Source organism: Phlebotomus papatasi, chromosome 3, assembly GCF_024763615.1.
Source record: "Phlebotomus papatasi isolate M1 chromosome 3, Ppap_2.1, whole genome shotgun sequence".
In the NCBI taxonomy this organism is placed as follows: Eukaryota; Metazoa; Arthropoda; class Insecta; order Diptera; family Psychodidae; genus Phlebotomus; species Phlebotomus papatasi.
In genome coordinates, this window is record NC_077224.1 from 16708522 (window position 1) to 16731161 (window position 22640).

The window sequence follows — 22640 nt, forward strand, 5'->3', positions numbered from 1 at the left end:
ATGCGGCAACACTATTTGTGGAGTTTTCAACCCAAGATCAAAAGCTACCTCTTCTCCAGAGCTTTCGACACGCTCCGTGTCTTCCTTAGTGGTCGAGTGTTGTCAGAGATTTATGGGTTTCGTTGGATAGGGGTGTTTTACATTAGTGGGAAATTTCCAGGATTTTTACACAAAATTTCAACGGATGCATTAAACACTGTTCAATCATTCGGGGAGTTGTCCCCAAAAATCCTGGAAATTTTCCACCAATGCAAAATAGCCCGTATCCAACAAAACCCTCAGCTAATATCTCTGTGCGAAGCCCATAACAAGGCATTAGAATTTTGAATTTGTTTTGGTGGATGTACCATTACAACTCAAATGAGGGCAAATTCTTGAATAATGTATCATATATATAAATTTGTGTGAGAAAATTTCCAGTACATGGAAGGTTCATTGGCATCAACGTGAGCTTCTCGCTATAATACCATGGAGTATGTTTTCCCTTCAAGTTTCACTTCTCATTAATTTATTTTCTGTCCCCACTGGAGTATCGTGTTCTGGAAAAGTATCTCATTGGATTGGCTTGAAGAGGGAACGTCAGGAAAATATGCTCAAGTGTGTATCTTTCACTATGCCAGAGATAAAAGTGGATGATGAGGAAAATGGGTTGAAAGAAGAAGGCACATCAATAAGTCTCTGGAGGGTAACGAGTTGACGGATATCTCATATATTTCCTCGGTGAAAGCACACGTGAAAGCTTCCCCAAGAGTGTGAGAACAATTGATATGGAACAGAACAAGATAGACTTTTCTTGATAGAATGAAGGAAAAATAGTACTACTAATACATATATCGACGGCTCCATTCCATACTATTCTAAGTTGACTTAGTATTATATTACTCTGAGAGATATGCTGTTTCTGGGACCGAGATCTACAATTGGTAAAAATTTGGTGGTGATCCGGCGTTCGGGTAACGAGATATTCAATTTTTTCGAAAAAAAAATTACACAGGCAGCATAGGAAATCGCCAACTTCAAATGGCTCTCCTGAAAAGTTGTCATTCTGAGATAGAATAGTATGGAATGGAACCGTCGATATATACACAAATGCGATATGATACATTATAGTATGAATTTTCTTCGTTGAAAGAAAATTCTTGCTATTGCGGTAACGTGTAAATCATTGTCACATTGATTTCATTTCTTTTTCCACCGTCTTTTTCCCACCTCATTCAACCCCCTCTCTCCTCCTGCCCCAGGTCTCCTCTATTTTCTTATGGATTTCCTACTGCAGTGTCTTGAATGTTCTCTATTTAGTTTTATCGCACAAAATTTTCCATTTTCCCTTATCCGCCGAAATAATGCAAGGAGCAGAAAAAGCTCAACAATGAAACATGCTTCTGCAAAGTAGCAATTTTCCTCAATCTCCATCAGTATATTGGTGTTGGTAGTAAAACATAAGACTTTTATAGCAGAAAGACAAGGACTTTAAATTACTCATAAATTGCTTTTTAATTAAGTATAACTCGACAATTGTGATATATACATCAAATTTTATTATATATCTTCAACTGCGCTTTTAGTAAACTTTCTGGCTATTTCAGCACAAGCTTTCAGTAATGTTAAATTACTTGATTTGTTACTCAGTCAATTTCTCACTCGACTTGTAAATAAATAATTTATCTTATAAAATATTTTACTTGTATCGCATTGACTGGAAATTAAAAGCATGCAAAGCTTTAGGCAATCAGAAAATGGAATAGTACCGAAATATTGTGTGACTACGTGGATGATGCTTAAGGTTGTCAAGGGTCCTTCAAAACTTAGTAACATGTTTATTTAGGATCTTGATTTCAGATAATCGAATATTCAAACTACATTTCATTTTTCAAAACCGCTAATTTGAAAGCCTATGCTTTTAAAGTTATGCGCTGAACACACTTATGCTCTAGATTCTAGACTCAGGACTTAAGCCGAGTGCCGAGATATTCCCGGAAGTTTCCGAATTCCCGGAAGTTTCCCACTAAATAAGCCGTTCATGGGTTAATCCGAGAGACGGATTAGTCAAAAATTAGTTATAATGTAATATTATTATTATCTTGATTATAATTACGTTAGGCCGTCTCTTGGCTTAAGTCGTAAGTGTATCTAGGGCATAAGGAATTAAAATATAATAGAACCTAAGTGTTAGTTCACAAACTGCAACATACTCTCTATAATCTATCTATTAACTGTGCTATTTCTTTTGTTTCAGCCGACCAGGCAGAATCCTTGTAAAAGTGATCAGTAAAAATCTCAATATAGAGAATGATGGGGTAGTTTCACACAAGCATCATTTTCGAAAATTAATATTTTTGTCACAGTAAATATTTATCTAGAAATTTTGCTGTATATTTTCACATAGCCAATACCAAAAAGAGGACACTCAGTGGGTCAAATGGTAGAATACTCCTCTATAATGCAAGCATAATCATATAATCAAATTTAGATTGAATTAAATTAAATTTTGTGTGATGTTTGAAAGAAGAAGAAGAGTGCAAAAGAGTAGTACGGACTTATGGAAAATATTTGAGAAAGAAAACGATATAAATTTCGGTTTCATGAAATTTTCCCGATCTAAAAGGTATGCCGAAGCCATTATGAACCATTTTAGCAATTTCTATTAGATTTAAGGTGATTTATAAATTGGTAAGAAATGTGACGAATTTTTTACAAAATTGCTTTTACACAAAAAACGGTTGATCTTATATTCGTAGTTTTAGAGAACAATTTTTAAAGGAGAGCTCAAGGAAGAATTTTCTAAAACAAGCCATATCTTTATCTCCTCATTTTCAATGCAATTTTCCAGATTTACCTAACAAATCCTTTAATATTCTTTAAACTCATGAAAAGGAATGTATATTGGGAAATTCCTCTTGTGAAGTAATATTCTTCTTGAAAAAGGGTTGAAGCTTCTGAAGATCGCAAGGCTCTAAAAGTTACCGTTATACAAAACTTTGAATAATAAGTTCAGAGTAAAAATGTTTTATAATAAATCCCTAATAACTTTGAAGCATTTGTTAAATACTTCTGGTAGCGGTACATTGTCAACCCTATGATCTTCAGCAAACCTAGCACCTTTGTTAAGGAGTATATTCTGAAAAGAAGAAAAAAGGAACTCAATACTTTTAATGGAGTTAAAAGACATTCCAGGATATTTGAGGAAAATCTGGATAATTGCAAAGAAAATTGAGAGATATGGTTTTTTCTAGGAAAATGTTCCTTGAGCTCTCTTTTGGAAATCGTTCTTTGACACCAAAGAGCAGTCAGGGAACAAATCTAAAAATATTTATTTAAAGCTTAAGTAATGCATCGTCTGTGAGCCGAATCTCATTAAGATCGGTTAAGCCATTTTCGATAATTGTCAAAAGTGTGAATTTTTAGAAGTATATCGTTAATTTCCCAAGGACTGACAGTTCTTTTTGACTCGGGAATTGTTAGACCAGCTCCCATACATTTTTTCCCATTGTCCTTTGAACGACATTTTCAAAACTAACGAAATTTATGTTAGATTCAATTGTACTTTGAATAAAATGTCCGTACTTTCTCACAGCTCATCGTTGTGACGTACTTTTTTTTCATTTTATACGATTATAATATGTGTAAATATTCATGAAGCAGCACAGAAATATGAGTTTAAATCATCTGCAACACGAGTTATTTAACCTAATCTCACAATTGACATTTTGAATACAATCGTCTTTCGAATTTCAGAGATTTTATTTGCTACTTAAGATCTTTGCAGAATTTTGGCAGTTCTTCAAAAGCTTTCGAATACAACAATTTGTTCTAAAACTTGCCTCTTTAAGATTTTTATTTCTTGTTCTGTCAAGCGTCAAGTTAGCATCCGGGTTGCCATATGATATTCATAAGCTTAGACATTTTTGTTAACTAAATCGAAATGGTTTTGATTTAATTTTACACAAAAATTTCGATTCTGAATTGAGATTTGGATTTATAGAGAGAATAAAATGACCATTTCCAAAGCATAAAAGACAGAAAGCGAAGATGAATTTTGAGCATACTAAATTATACCGACCGAATCTGTTTGCTTGCAGACTGTATAACCAAATTTAATTTTTAACTAACCATTTTTTTATTTACAGAAATTGAAGTTTGCGAGTTTAAAACATTCGTAATTGTAAGAATAATATTATACCATTTCTTTTGTTTCTTAATTCTGATGTATTCCAAATTGTTGAAATTGTCTGACAAACAAGCAAGAAAACATTAAGAGAAAATACGAATTGTCAATTTAATTAATTTTAATTCAACATCCAACAATGTTGAAAAATATGTATTGATTTTTCTCAGAATATATTTTTCAATCTTTGACCCAGAAAATCCAGACAATAAAACTGTCAAAAACAGACACTTTATCTCTCTATGGTTATGAAAAATAACGAATAATCTCACCAATATCAAAATTAGTATTTTCTTTCATTCTACAAAAAAGAAAAAGAAAATGTTATTGAGATTTTTATCCCCTTTAGCCATTTCCATGCATTTTAGCCAAACTCTCCAAGTACCCTCCTTCGAGGAGCTTTTTGCTTGTACTTTCCCAGATGAATTGTGAAGAAGAAGCACTTGAAAAATTGGTGGTTGGTCATCTTTATACATGAGCCAGAAACAAGAATGAAAGAAAAATAGATGTGCGGGAAAAATAGATGGTGAATGAGAAGCAACTATTTTCAGTGAGTTGCACACATTCACAAGATTAATAGCATTTTCTTGTGTGGTTTATAAATTAAATTTTTCAAAAATTGAATAAACCATCACATCATTCTTTATCCTTTTCCTCCCTTGTGGCCACTCATTTCTTCATTCTTCATGAAGGATAATTGGAATGAGGGGCATTTTTCGGCTTAAATGGACTTTTCCTTTCGTGAAAAGAGGAGCTATGGCAGGGGGAGGAGATGGTGGAAAACTGTTTGAAAAGAAAACCAGGCGCCTCCATTGAAAGAAATCTGGCATCGGAATGTAACAAGGAGTTGTTGAAGGGCGAAAAAAGTGTATGAGAAAATCTGTGAATTTATATCGGTTCTTCTGGCATTAAATACGACATGATAAGGGTGGAATTGCCATCAATTAATCTTACTGTATATGTACGTATGTGTGGATATTTTTCTTCTCTATATAAGTGAGGGCAATTTTCTTTGATTAGACCAAGAGCTTTTCCCTCTCTCTCACTTCCTTCTAATTTTAGATATATAAATACTCCCGACATTGAAAGAGGGTGTTTTTTTGTCTTTCCTCTCATAGCATATATAACTTCAATCGTCACCCAGAAAGTTTGGCGTAAAAAGCTCTAGGGAGTTGTGGGAGGAGGTGTACTAGAGCCTTCCCATCAGCACATTCTCAACACGTAATCTTCTAAAAAGCATTCATTACTTTATACACCATAAACTGTATGAATGCGGCTGGTTAGGTAATAAAATTATTGCCATATTAAATCAATACAATTTCTCTGGAAAAAAAGTTTATCTACAATAAAGGTTATACTTATAGAATTAGATATGAAGGTAAGCTATAAAATTTGCAAGGAAATTTTCTTTTCAATTTCTTCTGTCAAATTAGATACTCCCCAGTTGACGTTCTAAACATGTCTACCCATTGCAATTACAAAGATAGGTATACGTAAGGTATTACAGTATAGTGGAAATTTTCGGAGGGAAGCTCCGTCCGGACGTGGCAACACAAACTGTGGAATCTTCAACCCAAAAGATCAAAAAACCAAAACCATGCCATTAGAGCTTTTTTTGTCATATCATGAGTTCGAAAATGCAATTTATTGAATTTTTAATGAAATCCCTTTAACTTGATGATTTTGTGAAAATACAGTACATCGTGGTTGATTTGTTTAACAAAATTCATTGTCATTTGAATTATCCAGAAATCTCAAATACGTGACTTCTGACAATGCCACGTGAGCTGAAATGGCAATGTCACGGCTACAGAATCGCATTTTCGAAAAAGCTATCCTAACTGTGTTATCACACTTGCACATTAAAATTTTAATATGATTCACATTAATTGTCGCTGGTGAGAGTCCAAAAGTGTAATTTGTGTGTTTGAATCATTTTATATCGAAAATTTGGTCTATTTGTTGATAAAAAGGTAGACTTGGCCCGCAAAATTTGATATAAATTGATTTATAGCATTAATGCGGAAAATTAATGCGATTTCTCTTTAATTTTTTAATGTGAGAAATATTTATGCTTTAGGTAAATTTAAACTTATTTTTGCAGGCCAAGTCCACTTCATTATCAATAAATAGAAAAACCCCAAATATTAAGTGGCTCAAAGACACAAATAACATATTTAGACGCTCACAAGCGACAATTAATGTGCATCACATTAAAATTTTAATGTGCAAGTGTGATAACACCGTAAGACTCGAACCCAATTTGTCATATGTATGGCGTTGCCAGAGCGTTACAGAATTCCTCCCCTGGACAGGAAAAAAAGAATACGATTTGTGCGAACCGTGGAAGCAATGTTCAACCGGTTCAACCTATGGGAGGCATTGGATCATCATTCCAATTTTTTCCTGTAATAGCTCTTCCTAACATTTCAAAATTATTTACAGATTGTTAGATTGATTTCATTAAAAAAATCTCTCTAAACACATTTTTTGTCATTTATTTGAAGGACTATTTTTATTACAATTAAATATCAAGAACTGATTAGGCGTGATTCCTTCTAATCACACCTATTTTTAAACTGCTGGAGTCACTTGGTGAGTTGGCGAACCATAACACTCTTTAAGTGGTTGAACCAATACGTAATGAAGTACTGGGAGTGTTCCGCTTTGAAAGAAATTCTCGAAAGCAAAAAAAATGTCCGCGAATTCACTTCAGTGACACAGAAAATTTGGATACCCACACATGGCCTTTGGAATAAGTTACTGAGTTTCAACGATAACGGTTCATAAGAAATGCATTTTAAATTTACCGCGTGAAAAATATTTGCATAGATATAGGGGAAATTCCGAAATTATTTTATAAATGAGCTCCCAATAGTAGGCAATTCATATCAAATTCTTTCAATCCGTTTTCACTTAAGGCGGAACTTCTTGTATTTGTGATTTTTTACCACTCATAAAATTATTTTCCTCCGACAAAAAAAAATATTACGTAAATATCAACCCGCATTAACCCTTCACTAGGTGTAAGTGATATTTTAATGAAAATGAATTTAGTTGTGAGAAATCGGACGAAATGTGTGCAATCAAAATTACTTATTTTGGGACAATTTTCCATTTGTGATCCTAGAACTTAGGAAAGAAGGGCTAGATTAATCTTAATAAGAAATTAAGATTAATCTCTTTCTTAACAAAGAGAAAATTCGGACTGTTCTAGGGTCGCGCGAGCGAACCATGCCAATATCTTCCCCTATTTGAGAACGTTACAACGACAATTCGATTTATGCAGAGTTGTGACTAAACTTGAAATATAGCGAGCGTAATTATTTTGAGGAGAATTTGAATTTCTGTCTAGATATTTTAAAACTAGGTACACTCAGTCCCGGGATTATGCTCATTTTCAGGACCGAAAAAAACGCGCGAAATGACATTACGCATCGAGAAAATTCGCATACCTACAGGGGCTTTTGAATAATTTAATTTAATTTTCTTTTGAATAATTTGGCCGTAGAACGAATTTCACGTGGAGTAAAACTAGTCAAGACAAAAAAAATTAACTATTTAAAATAAATGCATTAACAAACAGTATTTTTTGTCAGAGTTCTTCAAGAAATGGCTATAATATTTAAAAATTTTGCCTTAATAAAAAAAAATTAAAGTTTTAATCCCAAAAAGAAGGAAAGTATTTTCAAATTTCCCGCGTCGCAAAATAGTATACATTCAGGCGTATTTCAAAAATGATTTCACAAATTGACTCCCAATGGTAGGCAAACTTGCATAATTGTATGTGCATAATTCCGTCAGGTGCATAATCCCGAAGAACTTAATGCCGGGACTAAGTGTATAAGTCGAAGAAACCTTCAATTTGGAAAAAAAATATCTCCTCAATTAGAAGTTTGACATATTATTTAATAGTTCTCTTAAGGGGTTACCTAAATGTCATTTTACTTTGCATACTAATATACGAAACGTAATGTTTGCAAAATGTCATGTGTGCATTAACCACTGGGTCGTAGCTTTTTTATCCTCTTTGCGTGATTTTCATTTTCTCTTGATGTTTATTTGCAAAATATCACTCGGAAAATCCTACTCAGAACCACATATAGAAAAAATGAGTTTTTCAAACCTTTTCTTTACCACATGACTTTGTATTTTGTCATGCCACCATGTGACTTCATGTGTCTAAAAATAAATCACACGTATGGATTTTAATACCTTTTCCTTTTCCTCTGTGACTTTAATTTATTTTTCCCACCTTTTGCACCCCTTTTAGGTCTTACAAATTCGTTCCAATATAGAAAAACGCACGCAAGTTTTAATGTAATTTTAACATTAATCAATTTTAAAAAGAACAGAAGGGCAGGTGAGGGAAGTAAAAGAAATAGAGATCATAGCAGATGTGCGTGTACAATTTACCCCCTTTTTGTTTTTTAGCCATTTTCTTCTATGTTAGCAGTTTTCTTTTTTAAAAAGGGTAAATTTTCACGTTTGTCACGAGAAAATAAGGATATATTTGTGGAAAAAAAACTAGAGCTCAATGATTTACTGTAAATTAACACAGAAACATTAAAATGATAAATTGTTGTAAAATAAAATATGATTCTCTGAAGTACCACCCTCAAATATTTTTCTCTGTAAGAGAAAAAAAACCGTATATAACAATTTTTCACAATGTATGAGAATTGAACAAATAAAATGTGCAATTTCATGAATTTTTGGTGACAAATGTTGCAAAACTTGTAGAGAGATTCTCTTCATAATATTAATGTGACTTTTTTCTTAGTACGCATCTCGTTTAGGGACAGACAAAAAAAAAGAGAGAAAATAATATATAGAACCTGCCACTATATAGCTGTTGGTGTAGAGGGAAAACATGTCAAGGCAATGAAACTCAATGTTAGAGAAAATATTTCTAAGTATTTTCTTTTATATGGTACAACATCATCGCAACATTGTACATCAATATTAAAGTTCTTCTCTTATGTACCAACGAGAAAATATTAACAAAGTTCATGTTAATATATCAACAAAACAGGAAAAATAAAACAAATAAGACATGTTACATTTAGGAGAAAGGGGAAGGCTGGGATGATATAGAAAAAGTATCCAAGAGAGTAAAATAAACTAAACTTTTTCTCACACAAGGCTTCTTCAACTTTCTAACAAACCATCATCCTTTCTTTGGTTCTTTTGGTTTACCTCACCACTAACCGTAGCATAAGATGAAGGATGAAATAGTGTTCTTGGGAAATGAAAAGGTTAAAGTAAGAAAAAAAAACTTCATCTACCTCGTGTTATTTTCCTTTTTGGATGAAACCTTGTGGTAACATTCTCAATCTCTGACAGATCTTTGTGGCATGGAAGATGCTACTAGGTAACCCCTTTTTGGCATGAATTAGAAATTTTAAAGCTTTCACTGACAAGAGTTTCAGGGAATTGTTCATGATGGAACAATCGATAGAATGCAAATATTGTACACTTTAAAAATTACGAACGATAGGGCCATACAAAGATTTCACAGGGAAGCCATGAGGCTGTTGTGAGGAGGTACCGACCTCGGGGCAGATGATGGACAAGATGGCTGAATCAAATTCAGGATCTTGCCTAGGACCGACTTATAAATCAACCGCGAACATCTGCTTGAAGTGGCGGAGGATCGACAGACATGGGCTGCTAACTAAGGTGCCCTATGCCTGCACACAGAAAAATGGAAAATTCTTAAACAGAAACACCCAAGAATTTAATTTCAAATCCCATCCAATGAATGCCAATGTCCTAATTCCAAATCCTTGATCATTTAGTTGAAGTTGCAATTTGCAAATTTGTAGACATTTTTCATTTTCCAGCTAATGCTGAACTTAAGTTCCCGATCTCTTAAATTGAAAGAGCTAAGGATTCTAGCCCATTTCTTTCGCTCAGAGCTTCAAAACTTACGCGCCACAGGGATTCACGTCCAATTTAAGTTCCCAGGATCTTATATATTCTTAAATTTAGAGTCAAAATTTTTCTGTGTGTGCGAACCTCATAAGAATAAGCGATAGAAATTTAATGAATGGATGAATGATAGGGCAATTTTTCGAAGCTAAACTTTTCTTAACCCACCGTATTCTAAGGTTAAGTGCTCTCGCTCGACCGGTTCCTCGACACGACCGGTAGAATTATTTATTCAATTTATTTATATTTGCTATTACTTGATATATTAACGTATGATTTAACATTAATCGGTCAATTTTTCCATAAACAATACGAATTAGTGACAACTTCTTAGAAATTGACCATCAAACATTCAAAAATTTACTCACCGGTCGAGTCGAGGACCCTGTTCGTATGAGGACACTTTACCTTATCTACTTTCTTGTGTCCTATTGGTTTCCCTGAGGTAAGGTAAAGTGCCCTCCCTCTATCGGGTTCCTCGACTCGACTGGTGGGGCAATTTTTGAATATTTTGAATTCTAGAATGCCAATTTCTATATGAATTTGTCACTGATTCGTATTTATTTATGGAATAAGAATTGACTTATTAATGCTAGATCATACTCTAAATATAGAAAATATAAACAAATTGAATAAATAACTTTACTGGTTGAGTCGGGGAACCGGTCGAGTGAGGGCACTTTACCTTATTGCGCCTCCTGACTGCTAAAGAATAGTGAATAATTTACGAAAGCAACCCTATCAAACTCCGCAATGCATCCTTGGAGCTTTTTTATCCTGTTTGGAGCATAACATCGATAACTAGGGGAAGTGTGCCAAATTTCGGCCACTTTGAGTGTAATTTCGGCCATGCAAATAAATTAATTAAAATTATGTATGTAATCTTCGAATAGTCAATGAATTCATTTTGCTTTCAAATATTTATTCATTTTAGGATGTATTAACACAAAGACAGTTAAATTTTAGGTACAATTTGAATTTAAATTGCGTTGTGAAAACTCAGTTTGGAAAGAGTCTTACAAAAAATGTGACAGATCGATTGTGTCTTTAGCAGTCTTGTGATTTGTGGTGAAGTGCAGAAGGTTTTCCTTCGGTGTTTTTCATGAAAATTGATTAGTTTTCATTAAAGATTGTTTCTGTTTATGTTAATAGTGAATCAATCTTAAAATTTCGGGTAAAATTTCCCAGCTGGATCCTGTATTTCGCGTAAAAAAGTATATACTTTGTGAGCGTCTCTCCGGTGAGGTAGTGTTGCCTATTCCGGCAACATCTTTTGCTTTCCTAAATCTCTTATTCATTTTATGTTTTCTTTTTCAATTTCTGAATTCTACAATGTCCAGAGAAAAAAACCATCGCTTCTATGAAAAAGATGATGTGAAAAAGTCATTGGAAGAGTTCAGGAAGTGCAAATTGCTACGGGAATCTGCGCATAAATTTGAGATGCTACTCTTCAGGTGTTTAGGACAAATTACACGGAAGATCTCAGGGCTTGTGAGTCATATAAATGTATTAAATTAAATATTAAACTCGTTCCGTTTGACGTTTTGAAATTTTCTATCCGTTCCGTCACAAAAGGTGGTCAGATAAAAGGTGGCCGAAATTTCACACAAAGTGGCCGAAATACTACCCAAAGCAATGTCCATATTTTTATTAATTTTTCAATATTTTAGGAAGTGATTTAAAGAAAACAAAAATGATAAACTAGTCTTGAAGGTTCAACATAACCCTCCCGAAAAGGAAGTAACAAAAAATATCAATATGAATTAAAAATATTGCATTTCAAACTTAGGACTTCGGTGCTTACATGCAACTATGCCGAAATTTGGCACACTTACCCTATATTGGCTTTAATGTAAAGCTTTTCACTTACGCTAATATTTCGGGAGTGTAACACATATATAACTTTGTATAGAGCATCCTGTGTATCATGCACAGGGAGAGAAAGAGAGGAGATGAACTTGAAGATATATTATATCACAAGTTCTGATAGGAAAATGGGGATCGGAGTAGATCAGGGGTGTTTAAGAACAGTTCGAAACCGAATAAACGTCAAAATAAGTTTGTTCAGGTAGCGTTTTGATCATTGACGTACAAGTTTCATTCGACGTTTTTTTCGGTTTCAAACGGTTCCTATACATAGAGAGTAGTGGAGTAGATAGTCCGCGGCAACTGATGTACACTTGCTGAAGTACGTAGACGATTGACTGGAAAGAAAGCTCTAACAACTTTCAGCACAGAACTAGGCGTGAGAGTTTGAGATGACGCAGTGACAGTTGTCAGAATATGAGAGTACTTATCATAGGAACGAATTATCAAGAAGAGTGGAAGTACTAAATTCTAGGGTGACTGAATTATAGACATTACGAACCGGTTTCTTCATCCCCTTTAGAGCAATCGGTCCTCCGAAATAAATATGTTACAGTCATTCAATAAGTCCGTAACCTCAGTTAAAAATATGTTTTTTTTTATAAAATTCAATTATCTAACTTTTTTATTCCACTAGGTTATCGTTTTCTTATATAAATAATATTGCTTAATCAAAAAACGAAACTTGGAATTTTCTTTCCGAAATTTTACCGATTGAAAAGGTATGCTGGAGGCATAAAGAAATAATTTTAAATTCGAAATATTTCAGCCCGAGCAAGTATTCACTCGATCACGACGGTACCTTGTGTCAATATCTTGATATTTATAGAATTTGTTATTTTTAACATATTTTTACAAGGTGATCTCAGTGGCGCAATAGTTAAGACCGTTGGGTCTTGGGCGGTGAGATCTCTGGCTCGGCTCTCACAGTTGTGAGTTCGAGTCCCGCCCGGTGCAAACCAAACAGAAAGTCAGAAAAATACATTTTTACTGTGATAATACGTAATAGAATGCACTGTCTCCGCCCAAAAAACTTCAGGAGCACGGAAGAAGCATTCAGTATGGGGAAGACCCTCTTGGGCCATCTACAAACAGCAGATTCTTCCAATACGAGCACATTATGATACAAAAGAAAGTGTCTCGACACGATTAATCACTGAGAAAAAAACGGCGGGCGATTCACTTTTTTCCCCATAACTTTAACATTTTTTAGGTGTAAAAATATATCAACATTTTTTAATGTTAATTTTACACCTTTTTAAGGGTAAAATTAACATGAAAAGGGTAACTTTAACCCCTAATACAACTAAAAAGCATAATATTTACACCGATTTCGGATCAATACTGCAGGGTAAAATAAACATTTCCGTAATGTTATTTTACCTTTTTCGGATTTCTCTTATTAGTGATAATAATAACAAGCGACAATTGTTTTTTTTTTCTCTGAAATAGTCGTTGTTCTTAGGTCGTTTAGCAATAATATTTACTTATGATTTCCATAAATTATTGTCTTTGAAATAAAGCTATAATGTTTAAAGCTATAACTTTAAGGTTAAACGGTTAAAAGTGACGACTGGAAACATTCAGTGATCCAAAACATTTCGACTAACATATTATCAGTGGAATCTTCACATCCCTTAAACCTTTCATTTCCATAAGTTTGCAGTACACAAGTACAAATCATACAAAATCTTCCCAGCAGTCCCATCTATAATCAAGAAGAGTTTTCGATAATCCGTGAGCTTTCAATATTCCACGTACTTGTCCCTCTTCAAAGATTCCATCAAATTCATCTTGGTCATGAATTTGTCTTATCCTCTGATCGATTTTTTAATCAAAAATTTCTCCCTCCCTACACATTTTGAAGGCCTTTCATTGATATTCCCCTATTTGTTCAGAGATACTCAATGGCTGTTGAGGAAGAAAAATAATTTTGCATGGGATTTACCAAGATTGTCTCGGAGTTTGAATCCATTCAGGAGACTCAAAAAAAAATGGAAAACTGATGGGTGGCAGAGATGATGAGGATGGTTGCAAAAATGAAAATATCTCGTTGGTTATGATGTGTATGTGTGTGAGGACAATCTTTGGCTAATTTTGTATTCAAAAACTCACTCAATGAGGGTAAATTCACCCTCGATGGGTGATGGTACAGAGTGAAAAAAAAATCTTGTTTGCATTTCTGCTGGATATGAGTGGTGTTTATGGGGTTGGGGACCAAACATTTTTCCATCGTATCAATGAAGATGGAGAAGCTTTTTTTTCGCACATAGTACAGGAGGGTGGGGTCGAGCTATGCCAAAAAAAGGAACTGATATTGATTGATTGTGTGGAAAAATTCTGTTTATATATGTAGAAGAACAGGCGACACAAAGTACACTGAGGAAAAAATTGAGTAGTATTTTCTACAACTCATCTAAGTTTTATTTATAATTTATCTAGAGGTTAAAATCGATCAGAAGAGAGTCTAAATCATCAATTTATTTAAGTTTATAATCCGAATAGGGAGATGGAGTAATATTTCGGACATATTGAAGAATGGGAAGGGCAAACACTTGCTGTACGATATTTGATACAGAGTGGACGATATTACATTCTCTGTAGAATAATGTGTCCGATATATTACCTAAACGACCTAAACCAATTTTCGATATATTTTTATTAATTTTTAAGAATATTCAGAATTATTTTAGCGGAAACAAAGATGATAAAATATGTTTTATAATGGTGTCCGAAATAATGTCCCATACATCTACGACTTTTAATTGGATTTTTTTACACAGTTGATAATGTTAGCAATCGTATTTTCCTCAGTGTATATAGCAGCAAAAAGCTCAATATTGTATTCTAAAGTTCAAGTTAAAGCTTCCTGTTTTTCAAATACACAACAACTCTCACCCAGGGTAATATTTAGAGTGCGCGTGAGTGTATTTTTTCCTGGGTTTTCCATGGTGGATTCGGGGGGTTTAAAGGGCTATGGGTATGGGTAGGGTATGGGTTGACATTTTCGATGGACGAGGCTGATTTGGATGGATGCATTGAAGATTGAAGTTTCTGGATGGGTGAGATATGGTAGCTTGATTCAACATTATGGCATGTGTTATACGTATAAATAGAAAAGTTTTTCCCCAGAGAAGAAGAATGAAGGCCAAAAGACTCAATATGTACCTACATAAATATAGAATTTGAAAGCATGCTGGATAATTTGGGTCTTTGTACGGTACATTGAAAATAAGCGAATAGGATCACCAACTTTTTTTTCCACTCTGCACTTCCTATATTTCCTAACCACTTTCTTGTGGACCTATTTATACACACCCTCCAAGAAGACTCTCCAAATCGAATTTTTCCACACCCTCAGGGAAATTTCATAACGACTCTCACACACATATCTACCCCTGAGGTGAAAGTTTGACGTGCTTTTCGTGAAAATTCCTCTCACTTATGTACATACACATATATAATATATGTTTGGATGCGAGGAAATTGATATTTTACGAAAATTTTATTTGGTATATATTTTCACTCTAACTTTGTCTCGTCACTTCAAGTTTAAAACATTTTCTGGCACCAAGTCATTTAACATTTTATCAAGCGAATACCCCATTTATATGATGTCTCTTCTTTATCCACCTTTTTTTTTTTATACGCAAAAGAAAAGTTTTATTTTCGCCCTCAAACCATCATATATCCAAATTTCGTGAAAATAAAATGTTTCAGATTGTATGATGCGTGTGAGTTTTGGGAAATTGCTGCAAGGCTTTTGCAGACTGTAAAATCAGAATTATTCTCTGATGGTTTTTTTTTTGGCATCAATGGCATCAACCCTTAGTAAAAGAGAGAGTGAGAGAGAAAAAGAGAGGAAAGTTTATGACACATTTTTGTCATTTTACGAGTTATTATTTTAAAATGATCATAATAACTTTGGTTACATCGTGGTTACTTTAACAGGATTAATTGCTAAAACACTGTGATTTTTACTGGGAAATTCTAGCTAAGAATGAATACGTGTAATCCTAATTAGTAATTTGATATGTTTAGTATACAGTTTAGGTCCTAAAATTATGATTAGGATTTTCTAATTGCATGTCTAGTTGTTTTATTAGGCTACATTGTCCATATCACTTCCTGGCAAAGTCATTTCAATTCAAAGTTTCCTATAAATTTGGGTCAATGTACAGTGAATTTTAATTCGACAGAAGTATATCTCTCAAGTGTAAAAACTCACCTAGAATCAGTCCAATAAGTTAATAGTGATTTATTTTCGATTATACGGGTATTCCGAAATATTTAGACAAATTTCATACGGATAACCAAAAAAATGTCTTGAAGATCAGCTTTGAAGTTAAAATGTCACAAACTTAAAACAAATTATCTATACCTTTAAATTATCAAAGCCAATAAGATACAGTAATAACTTCTCAGTATGCCAGTTATTAAGCAACTGACGCAATTTACAATATTCCTTTAAAAGTACTATATTTTCGTTAAGTCCGTAGCAAAATCCTGTAAGTCTCTTAAATTTCCATCATGTTTATCATGTTTCCTTGGTTATTGAATTATTAATGAGATTAAAATTAAGAAAATCAAACAGCTGTCCTGTAGGGGAATTCTGTAATTTTCGTGGCGTTGTCACGCGTGAGTTCGAAATCTGAAAATGCCAATCGAGCTTTTTTTTGTCATATCATAAGAGTTCGAAAATGCAATTCATTGATTTTTTAATGAAATGTCTTTACTTAGTTACTTTTACTTACTTTTAATTGCCAGAAATCTCAAATATGTGACTTCTGACAATGTCACGTGAACTGAAATGGCAATGCCACGGCTACAGAATCGCATTTTCGAAAAAGCTCTTTTGAGATTCAAACCCAATATTCAAAACCGATATTGAAAGGAGTTCTTTGAAGCACTTATTTTCGAATAGTTCTTCCCAATTTACAGAAAAAAAATTGAAAATTTTCATATGACAATGTCATATAGTCACAAAATTCCCTTTTCATCACTTCTTATTTTTTTTGCTAATCAAAATTGATTTTTAACTTCCAAAGCAAGCAAAATTAGTTGAAAAAAAGTATCGTTTTCAGCATATTTTTGCTGAGTCGATTATCAAAAATATGCTAACCAGTCAGCAGTTCTTGAATGAAAAGGACAAACCAAATATATGGAAATGGCACTGCCTCGCGAGTATCGTTTTAATGGTTGGTGGAAGAAAAGAGTTCTATGTACCAAATTTCCCCACTCTCTCTGTCCCTATCTTTCTTTCCCTGTCCTTACTCTTCTCTCTTTGTCTTTATCATATAATTAATTTTATTTAGTTTAGAAAGTTTTCCAAGAATTAATTTGGAAAATTGTCTTCATAAATCTTGATTGGTTAGGTCCATCAAAGGTTGGAGAAGGAAAAGAGTTCCCTGTATCAAACTACCCCATTCTCTCCTTATCTCTCCCTCTCTCTCAATACCATTTTTATAAGAAATATTCAGTAAAATAAACTCACCAGATTCACTTATAGATGATGGTGATCCCGTTGATGTTGTTGAATTTGTACTAGAAATGGTTGAGGTTGAACATTCAGAAACGGATCTTCTTTTACACAGCGCCGCATTATATGTTAATTGTTCAAGGCGTCGCCTCAGAAATCTCTGTTCTCTACTTAATTGTTCCCGATGAAAAATTTGCCGTCTATCCTTATCCTCAAGATTCTGCAAAGAAAAATGACTTTCTCAATTGCTTTGGCTATTGGCAACAGAGGCAAGAGTAGTACAAAAAATATATATAATCAATTTAATTATGCCTTAATTACTTAAGAAAATCGACATTTTACTTTCTCTCTCTCTGTCTGTCTTGTTCTTTGGGTATTTAGTGCACAATCCCTTGGGCAAATATTCATCTAATTCCAACATTTTCCCCCTTAAGGTTCTCCCTTTGGGGAGGCTTGAAGGGACTGGGGGAACAGAACGAGTGGTTAAAATGAGAACTGGAGATGAATTTAAATATCCAAGTTGGTCCATTTTCACACAAAAATGTTAGATACAGTGCTGAAGGAATATTTTTGTCACAAAACTCAGAAAAGCTTCTCTTCTAATTCCCCACCAGAGTAATTTTACTCATGGTCTCTTCTCCATTCATTCCCAATCCCATGTTCATGCTGAGACTGAGAATCCAGGAGGGATGATGGTTTGAAAATCGCAACACCCAGAGAAGCAACCATGACTCAATGAGCTGACGAACCTCACCCTCTGGCCATTTGAAAGTCATTATCATCAGTGAGCTTTTCTTCTGCTCGCCCACACCCACAAAATTTTCCCCGCATTCAGATTTCAAAATTTTCTCCCTTTTCGCGTGCGTTCTTGACTTTCTCCAATTGTTAAAGCTCTGCACGTGGTATTTCAACCCTTTTTTAGCATCCTTCGCCCCTTCATCGTCACAATAATCATCTTCTGCGATTGTGGAACATGGGGAGAAAGGGTTTTTCTTTCTTCGAAAACTGCCAAATGCCTACACGAAAGAATACATAATGCGAAAATCGCGGACTGAAAATGGAAGAATAATATAGAAGGCTCTCTTCTGTACAAGAATATATCCCGTAGCTATTTGTGAAATACACTCTGGGGAAATATTTCTGAGCTCAAAATATGCTGTTCGCTTTGATAAGCCACATACAAAAAATATTATGACGAAATGAGGGTCTATTTAAGAGTGAGGAAAAAAAAGTCAACGTAATTATTCTGTATTCTTCCAAATATATAATTCTTAAATTTCACTGAAGGGGTAGGGAAGTCTATAAATACTTCTTTGCAAGCTCAATCATTAGATTCTCAATTCTTTTCAATTGAAATGGAATTTCAGTATGAATTACTTCGGAAGCAGCCAAAATGCCGAAAGCCAAAGTCCGGAAAGTCAAAATCCCGGATGCCAAAATCCCGAATGCCAAAATCCCGAAATCCAAAATTCTGAATGAACCAACATCCCAAAAGCCAAAATCGTGAAAACCAAAATCCCGAATGCCAAAATCCCGAACGTCAAAATCCCGAAAACCAAAATCCCGAAAGCCAAAAGCGCAAAAACGAAAATCCCGAATGCCAAAATCCCGAATATCAAAATCCCGAAAGGATCGAAATTCCGAAAACGAAAATCGCGAAAACCAAAATCCTGAAAGGGATGAAATTATATGGAGGATAATGTGTAGTATAATTTTCCAAGCCACAGAAAATTTTTGAGAATTCGGTATTTTGGATTTCGGTATTTTGACTCATTCGGGATTTTGACCGGAACCCGAAATATTTCCTAAACAATTCTTTTTTAAATAGAAAGGGCGCAAAATTAAAAAAAAAGTAAATGTACAGTACGGTACTGTGGATGTGAGTAACGTTGGATTCCTGCTTTTCGTAAGCTCTTCCTTAATTCTAGCACTTAAGGATGGCGTAAAGTAAGTAAGTGCTAGTGTTAAAGAAAAGCTTACGAGAAGCAGGATTGCAAACTCACCCCCTGAGTTTAAAGTCAACCGAATCTACGGTACTTAATTTTAATACCCTCATCAACCAAGTTTAGAGTTAATAGAATAAATTTTAACTATTAAAGAAAAAAAAATAAGATCAAGGGGAAAGCTTGCTAACCTCAGACGACTCAAGTTTCGGATAACTCATTTCTCTTATCTATCTTTTCAATGGGTTTTACAAATGGCTCTTTTCAGGATATTTGAGGTACTAGCCATTAAGTATAATAATTAAGTACAATTAAGTAGCCATTAAAATATAATATTGCCATGGATCAAATTGTTAAAAATATATTAAAAAAATGAATTGTTCAAAGCTTGAAACGTCCGAAGGTAGCGCACTTTCCCCTCTATTGTAATACCAAAAATGCCAGACGGTTTGCGGAAACTTCGTATTTTCCATTTCGTATTTTCCATGTTCGTATCGCACTTTTCGCATTTTACCATTTCGTATTTCTCATTTCGTCTGCCATACATTTCACACAAGCATATCAATCAATGAATTGCAATGAATCAAAGAATTGCAGTTTTATGGGGTCTGAGTTTAAAGTCGAAATTTTCTGTGCTTTGCGAAGTTATCAGTATCGCTTGTTGGGGAAAAGGGACATTTTCTGTGCTTTGGAAAGTTATCAGTAGCGCCTGTTCAATTTTTGTACAAAATGTATGAAAGACGAAATGTGAAATACGAAATGGTAAAATACGAAATATACTAAAATTCGAAGTTTCCGCAATACGAAATGTCCAATACATGTAAAATACGAAACAAACATGTAAAATACGAAATGTAAAATACGAAGTTTCCATATCCTTTGCCAGATTTAGTTTGAAATTCTGTATGATAAGCTGAAGGTGAAAAGATCAGATTTACCAGGTATATTCTCTAAATTCTGCAAACGGTGCAAGCGAACTACTATTTATTCGTTTTAATAACTGTTCATTATTGAAGATTGACAAGTCTCCGAAGAGCTGATTTTCTATCAAATTGAGACCGATATGGACTTTATCAAAAGGCCTTTGAACCATGGTCAAATTAAAACCGATTCAAACCTGTTATTGACCAGTAATTAATTAGTGATTATCCGGAAAATAGAGTTTTGTATATCAAATTTCAGAATAATGTTTCTTCATTCTAGAATAGTTTTAGTGAGGAGGGGGATCCTCAAGCTGATTCTAATCACTATCTCAAACTGTTTAACCCTTTAAGGACGATTGGGTCACCGGTGACCCAAAAATGAAATTTTTCCTACTGTCATCTAAAAAGCTGAAAAGCTGAAAACCGCATAACATATAACGCATGATTTGTATTTTAATGCACATAGATAAATTTAGGATATTCACTGACACATTCGACCACCAATGGGCATCGAGAATAGCCCATGCGGAGTTTGGAGGGCATTTGGGATCGGGGATGCTTGATATGGTAGAGAAAATGCTGCAAACACATTTCCCCAGCACATACCGACAACAACTAATTAAAGTTAATGTATTCTATCCATTTAATCTTCCATGATTGGTTTTCGAATGTTCCGTTTTCTGATGTTCAATTGGATTTACATTCATTTGCCCCCCCCTCTCATCCCATCCTGCCGCCCCCCTATGGATCCCCACTCACCACTTGGTCATCAACAAATACCCTCAGACAGTTCTGATGCCCCATACCCATGGATCCTTTTTGATTTCGATATGTGTCCAGCCATAATCCTACGACTCTGCCACATTCTCGCCCACTTTTCACCCATGTACAACACTCCTCGTTTCCCAATCATTAACCCATTGGTATATAGTTGGAAAATCATTTGATATGGACGGAAATATTGATTAAAATCACCACCAGTATCCATGGGAAAGTCTATTTAACTTCAACCAGGGCTTTTTGTACCTCTGTCGAGGATTACCAAAAGAGTCTCTAAAACAAAGAACAAGGGGTTCTGTTTGGACTTAGTGTGCACTGCTCTCGGGATTAAGCTCTTATAAGATCTTATACGAGAACTCTAAAACTTTTAAGAATTTTTCTAATAATTCATTATGCTGGGCAACGAAGAGCAATTCAGCCGATTGTTCCTAATTGGGGATACAAAATATTTGTTTATAAAATGCTTTTTTGTTAGAGAAGAAACTATTGAGCCCTATAGACACACTTACAAATTAATCCGAGAGGCGACTTAACGTAATTATAATAATAATAATAATGATCAGATTACATTTCCAACCGTTTATGACTGATATGTCTTTCGGCTTAGTTAGTGGAAAACTGATGGGAATTTAGTCAGATCATTATTTTGAACAAAATTACGTTAAGTCATCTCTCGGCTTAAGTCGTAACCGTAATATGGGCTTCAGACCTAAGGCTTCGCCATATAGCCCAACTTCTCTAATTTCTCATCAATCAAGATTTTTTGGAGAATTATCACTTAAGATTGGAAAACATAACATGGGCAAGCGATCCATTAAATTTTGAAAAACCAATAAAATTGTTTGCTATTTTGAACTTTAAGATCATTGGCAACTGGGCTAAACCTTAGGTCTGAAACCAGTCTAAGTGTGTATAAGGCACTAAAGCTATTAGAACAGAGGTGAACAAGAACCGTTTGAAACGGAACAAACTTAAAATGAAAATTGTACGTCAATGGTCAAAACGCTACTTGAACAAACTTTTTTTGACTTTTATTCGGTTTCAAACGGCTCTTGCTCACCCCTGTATTAGAGTATAGGTTCTTATATGGCCTCTATACACTAGATAAATTTATGTCCATATTGAAGCAAATTCCCTACGCTTGCATTGCAAAAACTCTAAAATATGGACATATTTGTCTCTAGTGTGTAGAAGCCAATAAAGTCATATGACACTAAACTTATCAAATTGCTTTTGAAACTAGTAAAATCGTAAATTCTAAATACGTAAAAGTAGTTTATTCTTGGAAAATTGAATATCAAAGAATTATCCACACTGGTAAAAATAAAAGGGTCAAATTGACCCTTTTCCAAAGGATGGATCATATTTGACTCTTTGAAAGGGTCACCAGGTACCCTTCGAAAGGGTCGCGGTTTTGACATTTATTTAATTCCGGAATAAACGAATAAAAAACAATGAAAAAGTGATCTTTGGTGTTCGCTCAGATGAGAGAAATATGATATCAGTAATAAGTTTACAATAAAACATGATTATTCGTGATAAATGTGCAT

The 22640-nt window shown here is 34.3% G+C and overlaps 1 protein-coding gene across 1 annotated transcript in view; it reads right to left on the bottom strand.

Moving 5' to 3' along the window:
• LOC129807892 (max dimerization protein 1-like) overlaps positions 1 to 22640 on the bottom strand; it is a 410647-nt gene that overhangs the window by 30984 nt on the left and 357023 nt on the right. Inside the window, exon 5 of the mRNA XM_055857491.1 lies at positions 17460 to 17664. Coding sequence (XP_055713466.1) covers positions 17460 to 17664 — 205 coding nt within the window. The remainder of the gene's footprint in view (positions 1 to 17459; positions 17665 to 22640) is intronic.